This window comes from Rhinatrema bivittatum, chromosome 1 (assembly GCF_901001135.1).
Source record: "Rhinatrema bivittatum chromosome 1, aRhiBiv1.1, whole genome shotgun sequence".
Taxonomy (NCBI): domain Eukaryota; kingdom Metazoa; phylum Chordata; class Amphibia; order Gymnophiona; family Rhinatrematidae; genus Rhinatrema; species Rhinatrema bivittatum.
The window spans coordinates 241,066,037-241,082,006 of NC_042615.1; the positions used below are offsets into that span (position 1 = coordinate 241,066,037).

A 15,970-nucleotide genomic window follows, 5' to 3' on the forward strand; every position below is an offset into this window, starting at 1 on the left:
GTCCAGCGGCGGTCCGGAACGGCAGCGGTCCGGAACGGGCTCCTGCTCCTGAATCTTGTCGTCTTCAGCCGGCGCCATTTTGGAAAATGGCGCCGAAAAATGGCGGCGGCCATAGACGAAAAAGATTGGACGGCAGGAGGTCCTTCCGGACCCCCGCTGGACTTTTGGCAAGTCTCGTGGGGGTCAGGAGGCCCCCCACAAGCTGGCCAAAAGTTCCTGGAGGTCCAGCGGGGGTCAGGGAGCGATTTCCCGCCGCGAATCGTTTTCGTACGGAAAATGGCGCCGGCAGGAGATCGACTGCAGGAGGTCGTTCAGCGAGGGTTCCGGCGCCTCGCTGAACGACCTCCTGCAGTCGATCTCCTGCCGGCGCCATTTTCCGTACGAAAACGATTCGCGGCGGGAAATCGCTCCCTGACCCCCGCTGGACCTCCAGGAACTTTTGGCCAGCTTGTGGGGGGCCTCCTGACCCCCACGAGACTTGCCAAAAGTCCAGCGGGGGTCCGGAAGGACCTCCTGCCGTCCAATCTTTTTCGTCTATGGCCGCCGCCATTTTTCGGCGCCATTTTGGAAAATGGCGCCGGCTGAAGACGACAAGATTCAGGAGCAGGAGCCCGTTCCGGACCGCTGCCGTTCCGGACCGCCGCTGGACCCGCAGGTTATTTAAGTTATTTGGGGGGGGTTCGGGAGGGTGGGGGATTTAATTTAAAGGGTCGGGGGTGGGTTTTAGGGGGTTTTAATGTGCCGGTTTTTTGATTTTTCGATTTTTAACGATTTTTAACGATTTTTCACGATATTTTACCCCCCCAAACGGCAACAATACGATTCCCTCCCCCTCCCAGCCGAAATCGATCGTTAAGACGATCGAGGACACGATTCACATCCCTACTAAACATAGTATTTATGATTGTGACTATAAAGTTCAATTTTGGTCTCATCACTCCAAATTATTTTGTTCCAGAAGTTTTGAGGCTTCTCTAGGTGCTATTTGGTTTATTGTAAATGGACTGTTTTGTGGCGTTGGTGCAGCAATGGCTTTTTTCTGGCAACTCTACCATGCAGCCCATTTTTGATCAAGTATCTCCTTATTGTGCATGCTGAAACACCCACACTTCTTTGTTTTAGAGAAGCCTGTATTTCAGTAGAAATTGCTTGTGGATTTTTCTTTGCATCCCAACAAATTTTCCTGGCGTTTGTGTCTGAAATCTTTCTTGAGCTATCTTGGTATTAACAACCCATAATTTTCCACTTCTTGATCAGATTCTGAACAGTATTGATTAGCATTGTCAATCTTTGGCTATCCTTTTATACCCTTTTCCTGATTTTAAAGTTGAGCTACCTTTGCTTGCAGATCCATTGACAGTTCTTTTGCCTTCCCCCATGCTCCAGTAACCACCAAAGTCAGTGCAGCCCTGAATGAAATGCACAAGGGTTTCTCAAGAGCTAAGAAACTCATTGACTGGTTATACACAGACACTAATTACAATCAAACAAGGCATAAGGCACCCCTTCATTGCCATTTCAACCTGTGTGTGTCAGCTTGAGTGTATATTATCAACTCATTCAAGGGTATGTAAACTTTTAAACAGGACCATTTTATTGCCATGGTTTGTTTAATGATTGTGCTAGTCTGTGATGCATAATAGTTTTAATTTGAAACACGTTAAAAATAAGACATGTTTTGTCTGATCACTCATGTTTTCTTAAAATGCTACACATCTTACAAATTCTTCCCGGGTTTATGTAAACTTATGAGCACAACTGTGTTAGTTGCCTGCCCTTGACCACATCCTCCAGCAACAGATTCCATAGTTTGATTGTGTGCTGAGTGAAAAAAATATTTCTTATGATTTGTTTTAAATCTGCCGATTGCTAGTTTCATGGCGTTTCCCTAGTCCTAGTGTTTTTTTGAAAGGGTAAATAGCCATCCCCTATTTACTCGTTTTACCCCACTCATGATCTTATACATTTCAAATCATATCCTCTCTGTCTTCTCTTTTCCAAGCTAAAGAGTCCTAATCTGTTTAACCTTTTTCCATAAGAAAGCTCTTCCATCTCCTTTATCATTTTTGTCGCCCTTTGCTGTATCTTTTCTATGTCCACTATGTCTTTTTTTGAGATGGAGCGGCCAGAACTGCACATAATATGCAAGGTATGGTTGTACCATAGATCTATACAAAGGAATTTGATATTCTCAGTTTTGTTATCTATTTCTTTCCAAATAATTCCTATCATTCTATTTTTCTTTTTTACCACTGCTGCACACTGAGCTGAAGATTTCAAGATATTGTCCACAAGGACTTAGAGGTCCTTTTTCCTGAGTGGTGATTCCTAATACAGAACGTAGCATTGTGTACTTGTAGTTGGGATTATTTTTCTCTACGTGCTTTACTTTGTACTTGCCCACATTAAATTGCATCTACCATTTAGAAGCCCAGTTTCCTATTTTCTCAAGGTCATTCTGCAGTTCTTCGCAATCCGCTGCCGTTTTGTGTTATCTGCAAACTTGGTCACCTCACTTGTTGCTACTGTCTCCAGATTATTTATGAATATGCTAAATAGTACAGGTCCCAATACAGACCACTGCAGCACCGCACTAAGACCTTTCTCCATTGAGAAAAATAACCATTTTGTCCCATGCTCTGTTTCCTGTCTTTTATCCAGTTACCAATCTACAACAGGACACTGCCTCCAATCCCATGACTCCCGCAATGTCCTGAGGAGTCTCTCATGAGGGATTTTTTCACATGTCTCTTGAAAATCCAAATACACTTTTGTCCGCATGTTTATTTTCAGTCTCAAAAGAATGTAGTAAAAGGGTAAGGTAAAACCCATGTTAAATCTCCTTAATTAATCCATGTCTATTTAGGTGGTCAGTAATTTTGTTAAGAATAGCTTCAACGATTTTGCCTGGCACATATGTCAAGCAAAATATAGTTTTCTGGATGAACCCTGGAGCCCTTTTTAAAAATTGGTGTCATATTGCCCACTCTCCAGTCTTTTACCATGACTATTTTAAGTGATAGGTTGCAAATCATAAGAAACAAGTCTGCAGTTCTATTTTTGAGTTCCTTCTGAACTCTGGGGTGAATACCATCCAGTCCTGGTGATTTGTTATTCTTTAGTCTGAGTTATTACGTCCTCCAGTTTCACAGTAATTCCATCTTGTTGCTTAGAGTCATCATCATCAAAAAGTCTTTCCATTGTGAGTGTGGTCTTGATATCCTCCTCAAAGATAGAGGCAAATAATTAATTTAGTTTATCTGCTATTTCCTTGTCCTCCCTGACAACCCCTTTTACCCCTCAGTCATCTGGCGGCCAATCTCCCTCATAGGATTTTGCTTTGAATGTGTTTGAAAAAGTTTTTTATTTGCATTTACCTCTGTGGCAAGCTTCTTTTCAAATTCTCTTTTTGTCTGCTCTTCCTTATTTTCCTCATTTAGGTCTGCTTTTCATTTTTTTGAATGCTGCCCTTTCGGCTTTAATGGCCTCTATCACCTCACTATTATGCTGGCAGTCTTTTGGTTTTCTTTTGATCTTTTTTAATGTATGGAAAACATTTTATCTGGGCCTCCAGGATGGTACTTTCAAACAGCGTCCACGCCTTCTGCAAGCTTTTAACCTTGTGGTCTGCGCCTTTCAGGTTTTTTTTTCCTCAAAAATTTCCTCATTTTATCATAATCTCTCTTTTTATAGGTAAATACTACTGCAGTAGTTTTTCCTTAGTAATTGATCTCCAGTGATTGTCAAATTTTATTATATTATGATCATATTTGCCAAGCAGATCCTCTACCTTTTTTATCTCTAGTACCATGTCCTGTGTTCCACTAAGAACTAGATCTGATATAGTTCCTCCTGCCCCCGCCCCCTCATCGGTTCCATGACGAACTGCTGTATGAAGCAGTCATTGATGGCATCTCGGAACTTTACCACCTTGCATGTTCTAATGTGACATTTACCCAATCAATATTCAGGAAATCGAGATTCAGAACTTTCTGCTTCATCTACAAGCGTGTGGATAAGCAAGCACCTGCATACTCCCAACGTCTCTCCTCTTACATACCTACAAGAGATCTCTGGTCCTCCTAAATGGCTCTTCTTTTTTCTCCTTTGGCTTCAGCCAGCTTGCCTTGTTCTAGACTTCAATCTTTCAGTTGTAATGCAGCAGAAATTTGGAACAAGGTATCTCTACCCCTATGACTTAAGTCTTGCTACCTTACTTTCAGGAGAAAAGCCAAGGCATGGCTTTTCAAATAGGCCTTCTCTGCAGAGACCCCTTTCCCCCCTATTCCAACTCCTTGTTATTCTGATTACGACTTAGTTATATTCCCTATGCTTTCCAACTGTAAATTTGAACACCACTGTAAATGATCTCAATTGCATTTTTGTCTTTGTTTGTTTTATTTTTTTAATGAATTGGCTTCAAGGCAGATTACATTCTTGGTAAAAGGCAGAATATCAAATAGCTACAAATAAGTAAAATTAAAGAGATACATACATTCTTGTCATTCTTGTTGAAAATCACAATCTTTGTTTCCAGTCAGATACAAGCTCCCCATTTAGTTCCCTCCATCACCCCACCTTTCCCATGTCTAACCACAAAACTTTGTGTAACCTAAAGGTTCAAACTGTAGCATGGGCCGAGCAATATCCCCCTTCCCCGCCAATCGCCCAATATGTTCAAAATTGTAGCACTGCAAGCAGCACCAATTCCCCTCCCCCATCTCCTACCTTAAAAAAACAAACAAAACAAACTGAGCAAATCCCACCCCTCCTTCCAATCCGAAATCTCCAAAACTGGCCCCATAGCACAGCAGGAGGAGGAGAGGCTCTTACCTCTTTCCACACTGTTAAATATAAAGTGCCAATAGCTCTGACAGCTTCCTGCACTTAGTATTTGTTTGTTCACATCACTTGTGCAGTGATTGGTTCCTTCAGTGACAGCTGTCAGTGAAGGGACCGATCCCAATTCATAATTGGATATTCAGGCAACAGTTACACTAAGTATTGCTAGCATATGCGGGCAGCAGGGGGTACAGAATGGCCCATGCTAAAATTTGAAAACATATTAGGGGTGAGAAGGGGGACTATTCAGCCCACACTACAAGTTTTGGACAGATTGGAAGGGGGACTGGGTTTGGAATAGACTACTAGTGCTGCTAGGTTTTTTGGTAGGGGGTTTAATTATCAGGAATTTTTCTGAGCAGAGTTAACTTGGTAAAAATTTCTAGCTAGCGCTGTGTATCACTACCAGCCAGATAAAATTAAGCTACGCCCCTGGAATGGCGCAGTGCTGCTTCCTTTTTTTTTAATTGGGTAAATTTTAACTGGGAAATGAGTTCTCTGTTTAAATTTAATCACTTAGCTGGACAGGAAATTCAAACCTGGGGTTTGTCTAGTTAACTTCAAAATTTAGTCAGAGAAACCTTTTATGAATATCAATGGTGTTTTTCTGCTGTCATCTACTATGTTACTGTGTTACTATGCATCAGCCCCCTAAATCATTTTATTTTGTTACTATTTTAATAACATTTGTAGCTCTATTTTTTCCATCGATAAGCAGGCTGAATTAGCCATGCTCAGAGGATAATGTCATCAGACTGCACTAGGCAATGCTGTCTCTCAATACTTTTGTAGAGCTTTAGTTCTACTGGGCATGCACGGTGGTTCCCGTGCGATTGACTGTTCCAGAACTCTCCTCAGTCTCATTTTGTCTGTGCTTTGCACTGATGGTAGGAACCCTGTCTCTCACATGAGCCATCTCTCCTCGTGACTGTGAACACCAAACAGCACTTTTCAGTGCTACAATGGCTGCCCGCAAGACATCCTTTTTAACACTGCTATTGTGAACACATAATGTCTCTCACAGATAGACATACTATTGTTATTTGTGCTTGGGCCCTAACCCTGACCAGGTCAGCTGCAGGGACTGTGGACAAATATCACCCAGGTCCCAGAAGCAACTGGCAGAAAAAGTAGCCCGCCTCAGGATGGAGGGTGGTGATCTATCAACCACAACAGCCTCCTCTACCCTGGTATTGAGAAGGCAGAAGACCAACATACTCCTCACCGGGGACAGTTGCCCAGGAACAGGAGCTCTGGCCAGCTTCGTGCTTGGCTCATGCGCCAGAAACTTCTTCGAAATCTTCCTCAAGGCAGACGTTGAAGCACCGAAAATAAAGTGACTGCAAACACCAGTGGCGCATTTGGTGCACAATGCAGAGGCTCATGCGATGCACAAGCTGCATCGACACACCTCTGCGAACAATGCAAGTGCAGCACAAGATGGCACATGTCTCAACAGGATCGACACAGGAGGCAATGCAGACTGTGCAAGGAGAAACACACTCAGCTAAGGAGCATTGCAGCACAAAAGATCATAAATAGACGCCTCCGGTAAAACATTTGCTGACTCCTACAGGGCCTCCTGTCAACAAGCAAAATCACCAAGACACAGTTAAGGTGACATCAGTCATCGAGACAAACATCCTCGCCTCAATTCACACCACTCTATTGAGCAACCAAAATCCAGGAATCCATCAGAGTCCTCTAGGATTAGTGGAAGGCAACTGATCTCGGAACACACTCCTGCATGGCCTTCACTAGGAATCCAACCACAGAGTGAATTTCTAACTTCACACAGAGGACTACTACCAACCTATTTGCTGCAAGATCCTACTTCTACCTATGACATAGTACATGCAGCGTTGCCACCACCCGGAATACCTCGGGGTGGTGGCATCCAAATTCCTTCAGGGGGCGCAAGAACCCTATTGGCTTCCAATTTATGCCAGCAGGGCTTTTGCCTGCAGGTGCTGGAACCTGTATGCTCACTGTTATTGCTGGGCCGACCATCATCAATAGAACAAGAACAAATCTTAGTGCCCAAAGAAGATGTTCCAGTGCCATCTCCAGGAAGTAGATCCTAGCACGTGTTAGAACAAATTACTGAAATTGGTTGCGCTGTTTGTAGAAGTGATGTCAAGAAGTTTTTAACAGTGTTTACTCCACTATATATTATATTGCCAACAACGGTGTCTGTCATGCCAGAGGTACCACCATTACCTCCCTCCATCTTCTCCAAGGATACCAGAGAGGAGTTTTCAATTTTTTCATCATCCAGGGAACATTCTAGGGAACCATCACCCATGACGAAATCCCTGAAGGTTCTACCCCTGAGGAAGTCCGCAGAGTCTCTGGGTAGTTCCACTGGAATACCATCAGACTCACCAGAGGGAACTACCAGACCACTCTTCCCTGCCTGAGGACTTCAGCTATTCGCACTTTGTTGAAAAATGGGTACCACTCGTAACACTGTTAAAGAGACTCGGACCCATTTATCAGAATTCGTGGGGATCCTGAAAATACTAGACATCCCAGCAGAACCATCAGCGCTACCATCTCTCACAGTACTGGACAAAGTATTGTTGAAATCGTGGGAATCTCAATTCTTAGGTCCAGTAGTAGCATGGAAGATTGACCTCAAATTCCGTCTATGGAAGTCTCTGAGCTATGGAATAGTACAGTTACTACATATGGCAGTTGTAGAGTCTGCCATGAAGAAAGCAAAGAAATCCAGACTCCATTCAGATACACCACCTGGAAAAGGCCAGAAATAACATCGGTCCCTCTGACATGATTCTGCGAAGTCTGTGGCTGACGCAGCTGTTGATATGGTGCCTGTCGATACGATTGATAAGGCCTGTATGCTCTGTGTTGAAAGTAAGGGCATTTGTACAGGGGGTAGAAACAATTCGATGTGCCCCACAGCGGTCAGGGACTGCATGGCTACATTTTGCTCCTCAATCTGGGAGACTGCCTCTCTCAATTTTTCTCCAAAAAGATTGTATCCCAAACACAGAAGGTCTGCCAGCTTTTCATGAACATCTTCTCAAATGGCATTTCCTCTGAGCCATGCCATGTATCGTGCAGCTATCAGTGCTGCAGAGGTCTTGGCCATAGTATCAAATGCCTCATATCCTGAGCAGAGGAGGTAGCAGAGACCCTCTTCCAGGTCATGAGGTGGTGGTGGTGTTCTCTGTTGACCTGTGTCCAATCTGAACATGAGCCTTCAGTTCTTGGAGGCATTCATATAGGTACTGCACCATATCAAATTGGTTCTGTTGGATTCTTGAAGTTAGCAATGTGCTCTGAAACACTGTCTTGCTGAAAACGAGTTATTTCTGGTCTCAAACAGCGCAGCGCCTAATTACAGCCTACGTACCCAGGAAGGCTACTCAGCAGGGGGAGGAAGCCCCTGCTGTGAAGGTCGGTGAAGGAGCATCGACGTCACTGGGGGAAATCACACTAAGTCCCCCGGATCCTCGCTCTCCTATGATGATTACTTCCCCTGACCTCACACTGGCTGCCGTGTTGTGGAGCACTGACACGGCTCATGCGATGTTGATGGGAGGGGGCCAGAGAGGAGGAGAAACCGTGACACTAACATTGCCTGTGAAAGCTTGGGAGTACCGGGAGGTGCGGATATGAGACCAGTGCCGCCTACATCAACCCCGACTAAGGAGCTGGAGGCATTTGGAAGTGACATGGATGGATTGGGGAAGGCTACGTTGGCTGGAACACCAGTGATGGGGAAGATGGGTGAGTCCTTGCAGGTTCCCCATTTTCAGATGCCCCCAAAACCAGCGATAGTAACATTGGAGGCAATGTTGACAAACTCCACTAATATTCGCCGACAGGAACAAATCACTAAGTTCGAAGCTTTTCTATTAAAGGGCCCCCTACGCTCATTATAACAAGATGGCTTCTCACTCTAGATGTAATTTCCAAATGTCTCTGTAATTTCTTCAGTTTCTCTGTTAATGCATATTCACGCCCTTCTGTTAAATTCTCTGTTGTTAAGTTTAAGTTAAATTAAGTTATCTTTAAGTCTTCAAGCCACCATCTTGGCATTGGCCGTCCATTGCTCCTACCATGTGACAGGGGCTGACCAATGGCACCGGTAGCCCCTGTCACATAGTAAGGGCAAAGGGCCGCCAGCACCATTTTGATTACTGGCAGCCGACGGCCCAAGAACAGGAGATTGCTCTCGGGACTCCCCCCCTGGACCACCAGGGACTTTTGGCAAGTATTGGGGGGGTCAGGAGGGTGGGGGGTTGTAGTTAAGTACATTTGAAGGGTTGGGGTGGGGTTGTTTTCTCACGAAAGAATGATAAAAGTTTTCTGATCCGGGGAGTGGACCAAAATGGCCCTCCCCAGACCCGAAAATGAAATGGGGACAAAAAAATTGTATGCATAGCCCTAATTTGCAGTTATTGGAGAAGTGCAGAATAGAGTAAAAGTCCACACAAGGATTTCAATATGATATTCAAAATGATTTAAAGAATATCATATTGAAATCCTTCTGTGGACTTTTACTCTATTCTGCACTTCTCCCATAACTGTGTATTGTTTAAGTGCAGGATTTGCTCCCCTTTTCTGTTTTTGGATTACCCCTAATTTGCTCCATAAGACGCACAGACCTCCAGGAACAGAGCCGGTTTAGCACACCATTTTTTTTTTTTTTAATTTTCCCTCTCTGAATCCTAGGTGATTCTTATGGAGCGAAAAATAATAGAAACTTTACATGGAACTATTAGGTTACAAGTTATTTTTTGTAAAAATAAGCAGCCCATGTCTTATTTGACACATCAGTTTCATGAAAACTGATGTGATATCTCGATCGAATGTCGATATATAAAAACAAACAAATAAGTAAATTTGGGATTTTATAGCTGCTTTAGGTGGCTCTATGCAGGACTACAACAATAAGATGGATTATCTTAATATTAAAATGGAAACCCATGAAGGTCAATTAAATGAAATAAAATCACAGTTGAAACAGGATTGCAGAGGTCTCAGGACTGCAATGCAAAATTGATAAAAGATCTAAATAGTGTCTCCTGTAAGCTGAAAAATCTGGAAAATCATTCGAGACATTTAAATTTACGTTTCCTTAATTTTCCCAAGATCGTGGGAGAACCTCCTATTATTTACATTAAAAAAGTATTTCCTCGAAATTCTAAAATTTGAGGAAGGGAAAACTCCTTGCATCAGCAAGTTGTTTTTTCTTGCTTCAGCTAAGGACAGAGCTGCTTTGCAAAACCATTCAGAGATTTTGGGAAATTTGACTCAGTTCTTGGAGGACTCTACGGCTGAGTTTTATGAACGAGCAACTCTTATGGTATCGTTTATAACGGAGAAGGACTTGATTGAAGTCATGAAAATATATTTTAAGTCCATAGAAGTTCCTTTTTGGATCCTTGATCCGTATATATCCTGACTTCACATGAGTAACACAAGATAGGAGAGATTTCTTCGCTCTAGGAGCCCAAGCAGTTTCTATGGGATTCTCTTTTACTTTAAGATATCCGTGCAAGTGTGTTGTTAAATCCCAAAGGGAATGTTTATTTTTATTTTTATTTTTCCCTGAGCAGTTAAAATCGTTTATCAATGCAAGGAGGGTCATAATAATTTCTCCTGATGATTCTAGGTCTGAGGATCCATAATTGAAAGGATAGCCTTGTATATGTTAAGCCTATTGCATGCAGCTTGTTACTTGCTATTTTCTCCTTGAAAATTTTCATCCCCTTTGTTACCTATATTACTTAATGGGAAAATGTATATTTCCTGGAAATCTGTTTGTTAGGTTTAATGTGTATTATAGCATTTTCAGTTTCACACAGTAAGAATTGTCTTGCTTTGTTTGGTCAAAATGATTAAAAAAAAAAAAAGGATCACGTCTTGCTTATAAGCACTGCTATGCATCAAAATCACTTCCACTAAGTTGCATCAGGTGCAAGTGAGAGCGGTTTCCATAGCACACTTATGTAACATGCCTATTGAAGAAATTTGCAGAGCAGTGACTTGGTCATCGGTACACACCTTACGTCACACTACTGTCTCGATGAAGTGTAGTCATATGGCTCAGTAGGACAAGTGGTGCTCCATCAAATGGAATCTACTTAGAAAGCTGGCCACGAAGGCATCCAGGTTGTGAAAAACAAAAAGAAAATTAAATCCTAACGTACCAAATACTACACAAGTAAGAGACCTAGGAGTTCTAATTGACAATCACCTAAACCTGAAAGCCAACATCAACAAAACCACCAGAGACTGCTTTTATAAGCTCCAAGTGCTGAAAAGAATACGACCTCTCTTCCACACACATGACTTTAGAACGATTCTACAATCAATCATTTTCGCAAAGCTGGACTATTGTAACACCATCATGCTAGGTCTCCCCGCATCACACACCAAACCATTGCAAATGGTCCAAAATGCCTCCGCCCGTATACTCACTAACACCAGGAGAAGAGAACACATAACCCCTATCCTGATGGACCTTCATTGGCTGCCCATACACTTCAGAATAATCTACAAGGCCATTCTCACCATTTTCAAAAACATCCATCAATTAGCTCCAATCGATCTCCATATCCCCCTCCGATTACACCACTCTACAAGACCGACAAGAGATGCTTACAAAGGTTCACTTCAAGTACCTCCAGCCAAAACTACCAGACACATCACGCTTAGAGATCGGGCATTCTCCACAGCCGGTCCAACTTTATGGAACTCCATTCCCCCGGATCTTAGAATGGAACCCAGCATCTCAACATTCAAGAAAAAACTCAAGACGTGGCTGTTCACGCAGGCATTTCCTAACTCCAACATTATTTAATCTCCCATCAATCAACACGCTTCACTAGTAATAACGTTAATAAATGTTATTTATTCAATGCTATCTATACTTATATATAACTATCTGATCTTCATTTTCCTTCTCACTCCAAGTTATTGATTTCCTTGTTATATGTAACTGCTTTTTCTGCACTATTGTTCAAATTGTAAAGTTTTATTATTATTGCACCCCTGTTTCTTGTGAACCAGCATGATGGGACTATCGTCCTGAATGTTGGTATATAAAAAAACTTAAATAAATAAATAAATAAATAAATCACTTTCCATTTGGAGGCAACCCTCAGCTTGGGATTTTCCATGGAGCATAGCTAATTCAGCTTGTTTATTAACAGAAAAAAACAAGTTTGCTTTTCCATAGATAGCAGGATGATTTAGCCATGTAATCCCGCTCTTCTCCTTGGACAGCTCTTTTCATAATGAAGTCTTCCATGCTTTGATAAGAACATAAGAACATGCCATACTGGGTCAGACCAAGGGTCCTTCAAGCCCAGCATCCTGTTTCCAACAGTGGCCAATCCAGGCCATAAGAACCTGGCAAGTACCCAAAAATTAAGTCTATTCCATGTTACCATTGCTAGTAATAGCGGTGGTTATTATCTAAGTCAACATAATTAATAGCAGGTAATGAACTTCTCCAATCCTTTTTTAAACACAGCTATACTAACTGCACTAACCACATCTTCTGGCAACAAATTCCAGAGTTTAATTGTGCGTTGAGTGAAAGAACTTTCTCCGATTAGTTTTAAATGTGCCATGTGCTAACTTCATGGAGTGCCCCATGTCTTTCTATTATCTGAAAGATAATACATACTGAGGAAAGTTCTGGAACAGTCAGTTGCGCAGGAACCACCGCACATGCCCAGTAGAGGTAAAATTTCTATAGGCTTTGAGAGACCACTCCGCTTAGTGCTGCCTGATGACATTGCCCACTGAGCATGGCTAATTTATGCTGCTATCTATGTATCTATGTTTACATTAAGCAAACTTGTTTTTCAGTTGGGTTCTCTCATTTGGTGCCTACGGCAAAACATCCTTGAAAGCTGGGCTTTTGTTGTCACCGAAGTTCTCTATGATTTTCACTGGTGGGAGTTAGTGATTTTCTAGAAATTACTTGCCTTTTAACATCTTTCTTTCTGAAAATTGTTACCATAATAATGTAATAATGAATTTCTTTTTTCTACAGAAAGTTTGGAGACATGAAGTACACCAGCACTCGAGGAGGAGATGGTGATGTGGATTTTGAAGGTGTCCTGTTTTCTGGCTTTGCTCCAGATGGTGGACTCTTCATGCCTAAAGAAATTCCCAGACTGGATGGGGACACATTGCTGAAATGGAGCTCCTTCTCCTATGAAGACCTGGTGAAGGAAGTGTGCTCACTTTTCATTCCTTCAGAGCTCATTCCAAAAGAGGATTTGGATGGTAATATAAAAAAATATTTTACAAGAGCAAGTTCATGTGTGTGTCAAGAGTAAAAAGCATAAGACAAAGCCATGTGTTCCTGACACCATAAATGAGTGATAGCACTTGGAACATTATCAGAGGCTTTCATACAATTTTATTGATATGTTATATGAGTCTAATATCCAAGGTTAGAAAGCTAGAATTACATGTAGCATCGAAGCACTTTTTAACATGAGACAAACACAGGGATTTTAGTCCATTGAGAGGGGGAGCTCAAGGCCTATTGGTAGGGGAACACACTCTCTTTTAATCTCAGTTGATATTATAAAAAAAAAACACACTAGGCTGATGTTCTCAAAAGACTTCTTCTGTTACTCAATGTAGTTAAAAATGTAAGAATAAACAGGCTAGTAACAGCCAGTACGCTCTTTGCACTGATCAAGTACTTTCGCTCTCCCTACTCTTTTGGTGCTAAAGGTACAGACTTCCTAACAGGTTTAGCTACAGTTTTGGACAGCAGGACCTAAGGCACAAGGGATATCTTTTTATCGGGGGCAGAAAAGATTCTCAAGGGGCAAGGTGTAAGCAGTGCGTTATTGCCTGGCCTCCATACCAAAACAGAGTTTGTCATTCTCCTCCTTCCGCAAGGTGATTAAAGGTCGATGGGAGATGCCATTCACCCACCGTAGTCTGCTCACAGGTCCCATGGGAAGCATGGGACCTGTGAGCTTCCCATGCTGGTACTGGTAAGACTTGCGGTGCCAGTCCTGTTGCCCAGAGCTGTGGATGGGAAGAGGTTCCTGCAGAGAAGGGGCTAGGGGTTAGTGCTGAATCCCCCTTCCTCCCCCTCCTGACTCCGTCCTCACCACCAGGGCCTCCTGACTCTCAAGAGCCGCTAGCAGTAGTTCTCAATCTCCTGGTGAAGTCTAGAAACTTCCCACAGGTGCCTCTACATGCCCTCTGCTGGGACAAACCACGTACCACACATCTAAGGGGATGTACAGGAATACACCACTCTTTTGTTAAATAATACATTTAACCTTTTAGTATGTTAAAGGGTCTTTATGTAGACATGGGATAAACATAGCAAAATAGTGTATATCTTTTATAGATTTTGTTTCTTCTCAATGCCCCCGATCAATAAAAATGAGATGGCTGCATATTGCCAACAACCTGCCCCTCCGCCTTGCTATTGCCACAAGGTGCTCTTGATGTCACCTGTGTTTGGCCCCAGGGAGGCTTAAGTTGCTCTGTTGAAAGTGTTTTGAGTTAATTTGCTGCTCTGTTTCTGAAAGAAGAAAACATTTGCCCTGTAAGAGATGCATCTCCCCCATGTTTATAATAATAAATATGATCTTTTTCTCCACCACAGAAACATTTTTCTTCCCCAGTTGAATCTCTGTACATTTTTTAAAGAGCTTTAGAAGGAGTGCAATCAGCAGGCTGCTCCAGTTAATGAAATTAACATAATTTGCTATTAAAAATAAATACAAGTTTATATCCCAATCATGTTAGGTGACAAATGGCATCTTGTAAAGCTTGCCAAAAGGGCAGCAGTGGAATGGGGGCTGGATTTAAGTTTTGGGTGCCCATAGGCAGAGTGCCACAGTATCGCCTCTTTGAAGCCATGCATGCACGGGGTGCTAAAGCAAACAGAAGCAGGCTTCTGTTTAGCCTGGATATTTGGCACCTTCAGAGTCTGTCACCCTGGGTAGTTGTCTATGTTGGCTATGCCTAAATCAAGGCTTGAGCGGAATAGGGATGAGGCTGTGAAAAGATACAGTCCGATGGAGGACACTTCCCTCCCAGCACTCAGCACAAAGTTGTGTGTTAATCACATACAGGCCGATACAGTAAGGGCGCGTAAGAAAAAGTGCGGCAGTGCCGGGTGCCCGCTCGTTTGCCGCGTGCACAGTTCGGATCACATACTGCTCGATACAGTATTTAAATGGCATGCAAATGCAAGCCGCGTCCAAAGCACGTCCATGAAGCATCCATGAAGCGCAATCCATTTTACTGTATAGAGCGCTATACAGCGCCTATACAGTATCCTGGGTGCGCTGGTACCTGTCATTGCAAATGTCATTTCAAATGATAATGACATTTGAAATGACAGGTATCAGGAAGTGGATGGTTCTCCTACGCTCGGGCATCGGGGATTGCCAGTCCTCTCTCCCCCCCCGAAGCAAGGCGCAGGGCGAAAATCGACTCGACATGTTATTAAAGCAAATAGAAATTGTAACAAAAGTAAACTTACTGCATGATTCCAGCAGCCCCAGTCCTCTCTCCCCTCCTCCCGAGGCACTCACCGCGGCTCCCCTGCCTCCCGGGGGCAGCCGGCGGCGAAAGCGGCTTCCAGCAGCCCCGCCGGCGAAGGTGCATGAACGCACGTCCAATTTGGGCACTCAAGCAGCGAGGGCGCATGAGGGCACGCCGTGACCTCGGACGTCCATCCGGGCGCTCAGGTCACGGCGTGCGCTCATGCGCCCTCGCTGCTTGAGCACCCAAATTGGACGTGCGTTCATGCACCTTCGCCGGCGGGGCTGCTGGAAGCCGTTTTTGCCGCCAGCTGCCCCCGAGAGGCAGGGGAGCTGTGGTGGGCGCCTCGGGAGGAGGGGAGAGAGGACTGGGGCTGCTGGAAGCATGCAGTAAGTTTTACTTTTGTTACAATTTCTATTTGCTTTAATAACATGTCGAGTCGATTTTCGCCCTGCGCCTTGCTTTGGGAGGGGGGTAGAGAGGACTGGCAATCCCCGATGCCCGAGCATAGGAGAACCAGGCCACACCATGTTACTCGCTTGCTCCAACCCACCCACTTATTTGACCAGAGCCTGCCTATTGCTGTCACATCCCTCTAATGCCAGGGTCA

The 15,970-nt window shown here is 43.5% G+C and overlaps 1 protein-coding gene across 2 annotated transcripts in view; it reads left to right on the forward strand.

Annotated features, from left to right (window-relative positions):
- THNSL2 (threonine synthase like 2) overlaps window positions 1-15,970 on the forward strand; it is a 75,511-nt gene that overhangs the window by 4,667 nt on the left and 54,874 nt on the right. For both annotated transcript variants that reach the window (XM_029593087.1, XM_029593096.1), the window contains exon 2: window positions 12,884-13,119. In XM_029593087.1, coding sequence (XP_029448947.1) covers window positions 12,897-13,119 — 223 coding nt within the window. In that variant the 5' untranslated portion in view covers window positions 12,884-12,896. The remainder of the gene's footprint in view (window positions 1-12,883; window positions 13,120-15,970) is intronic.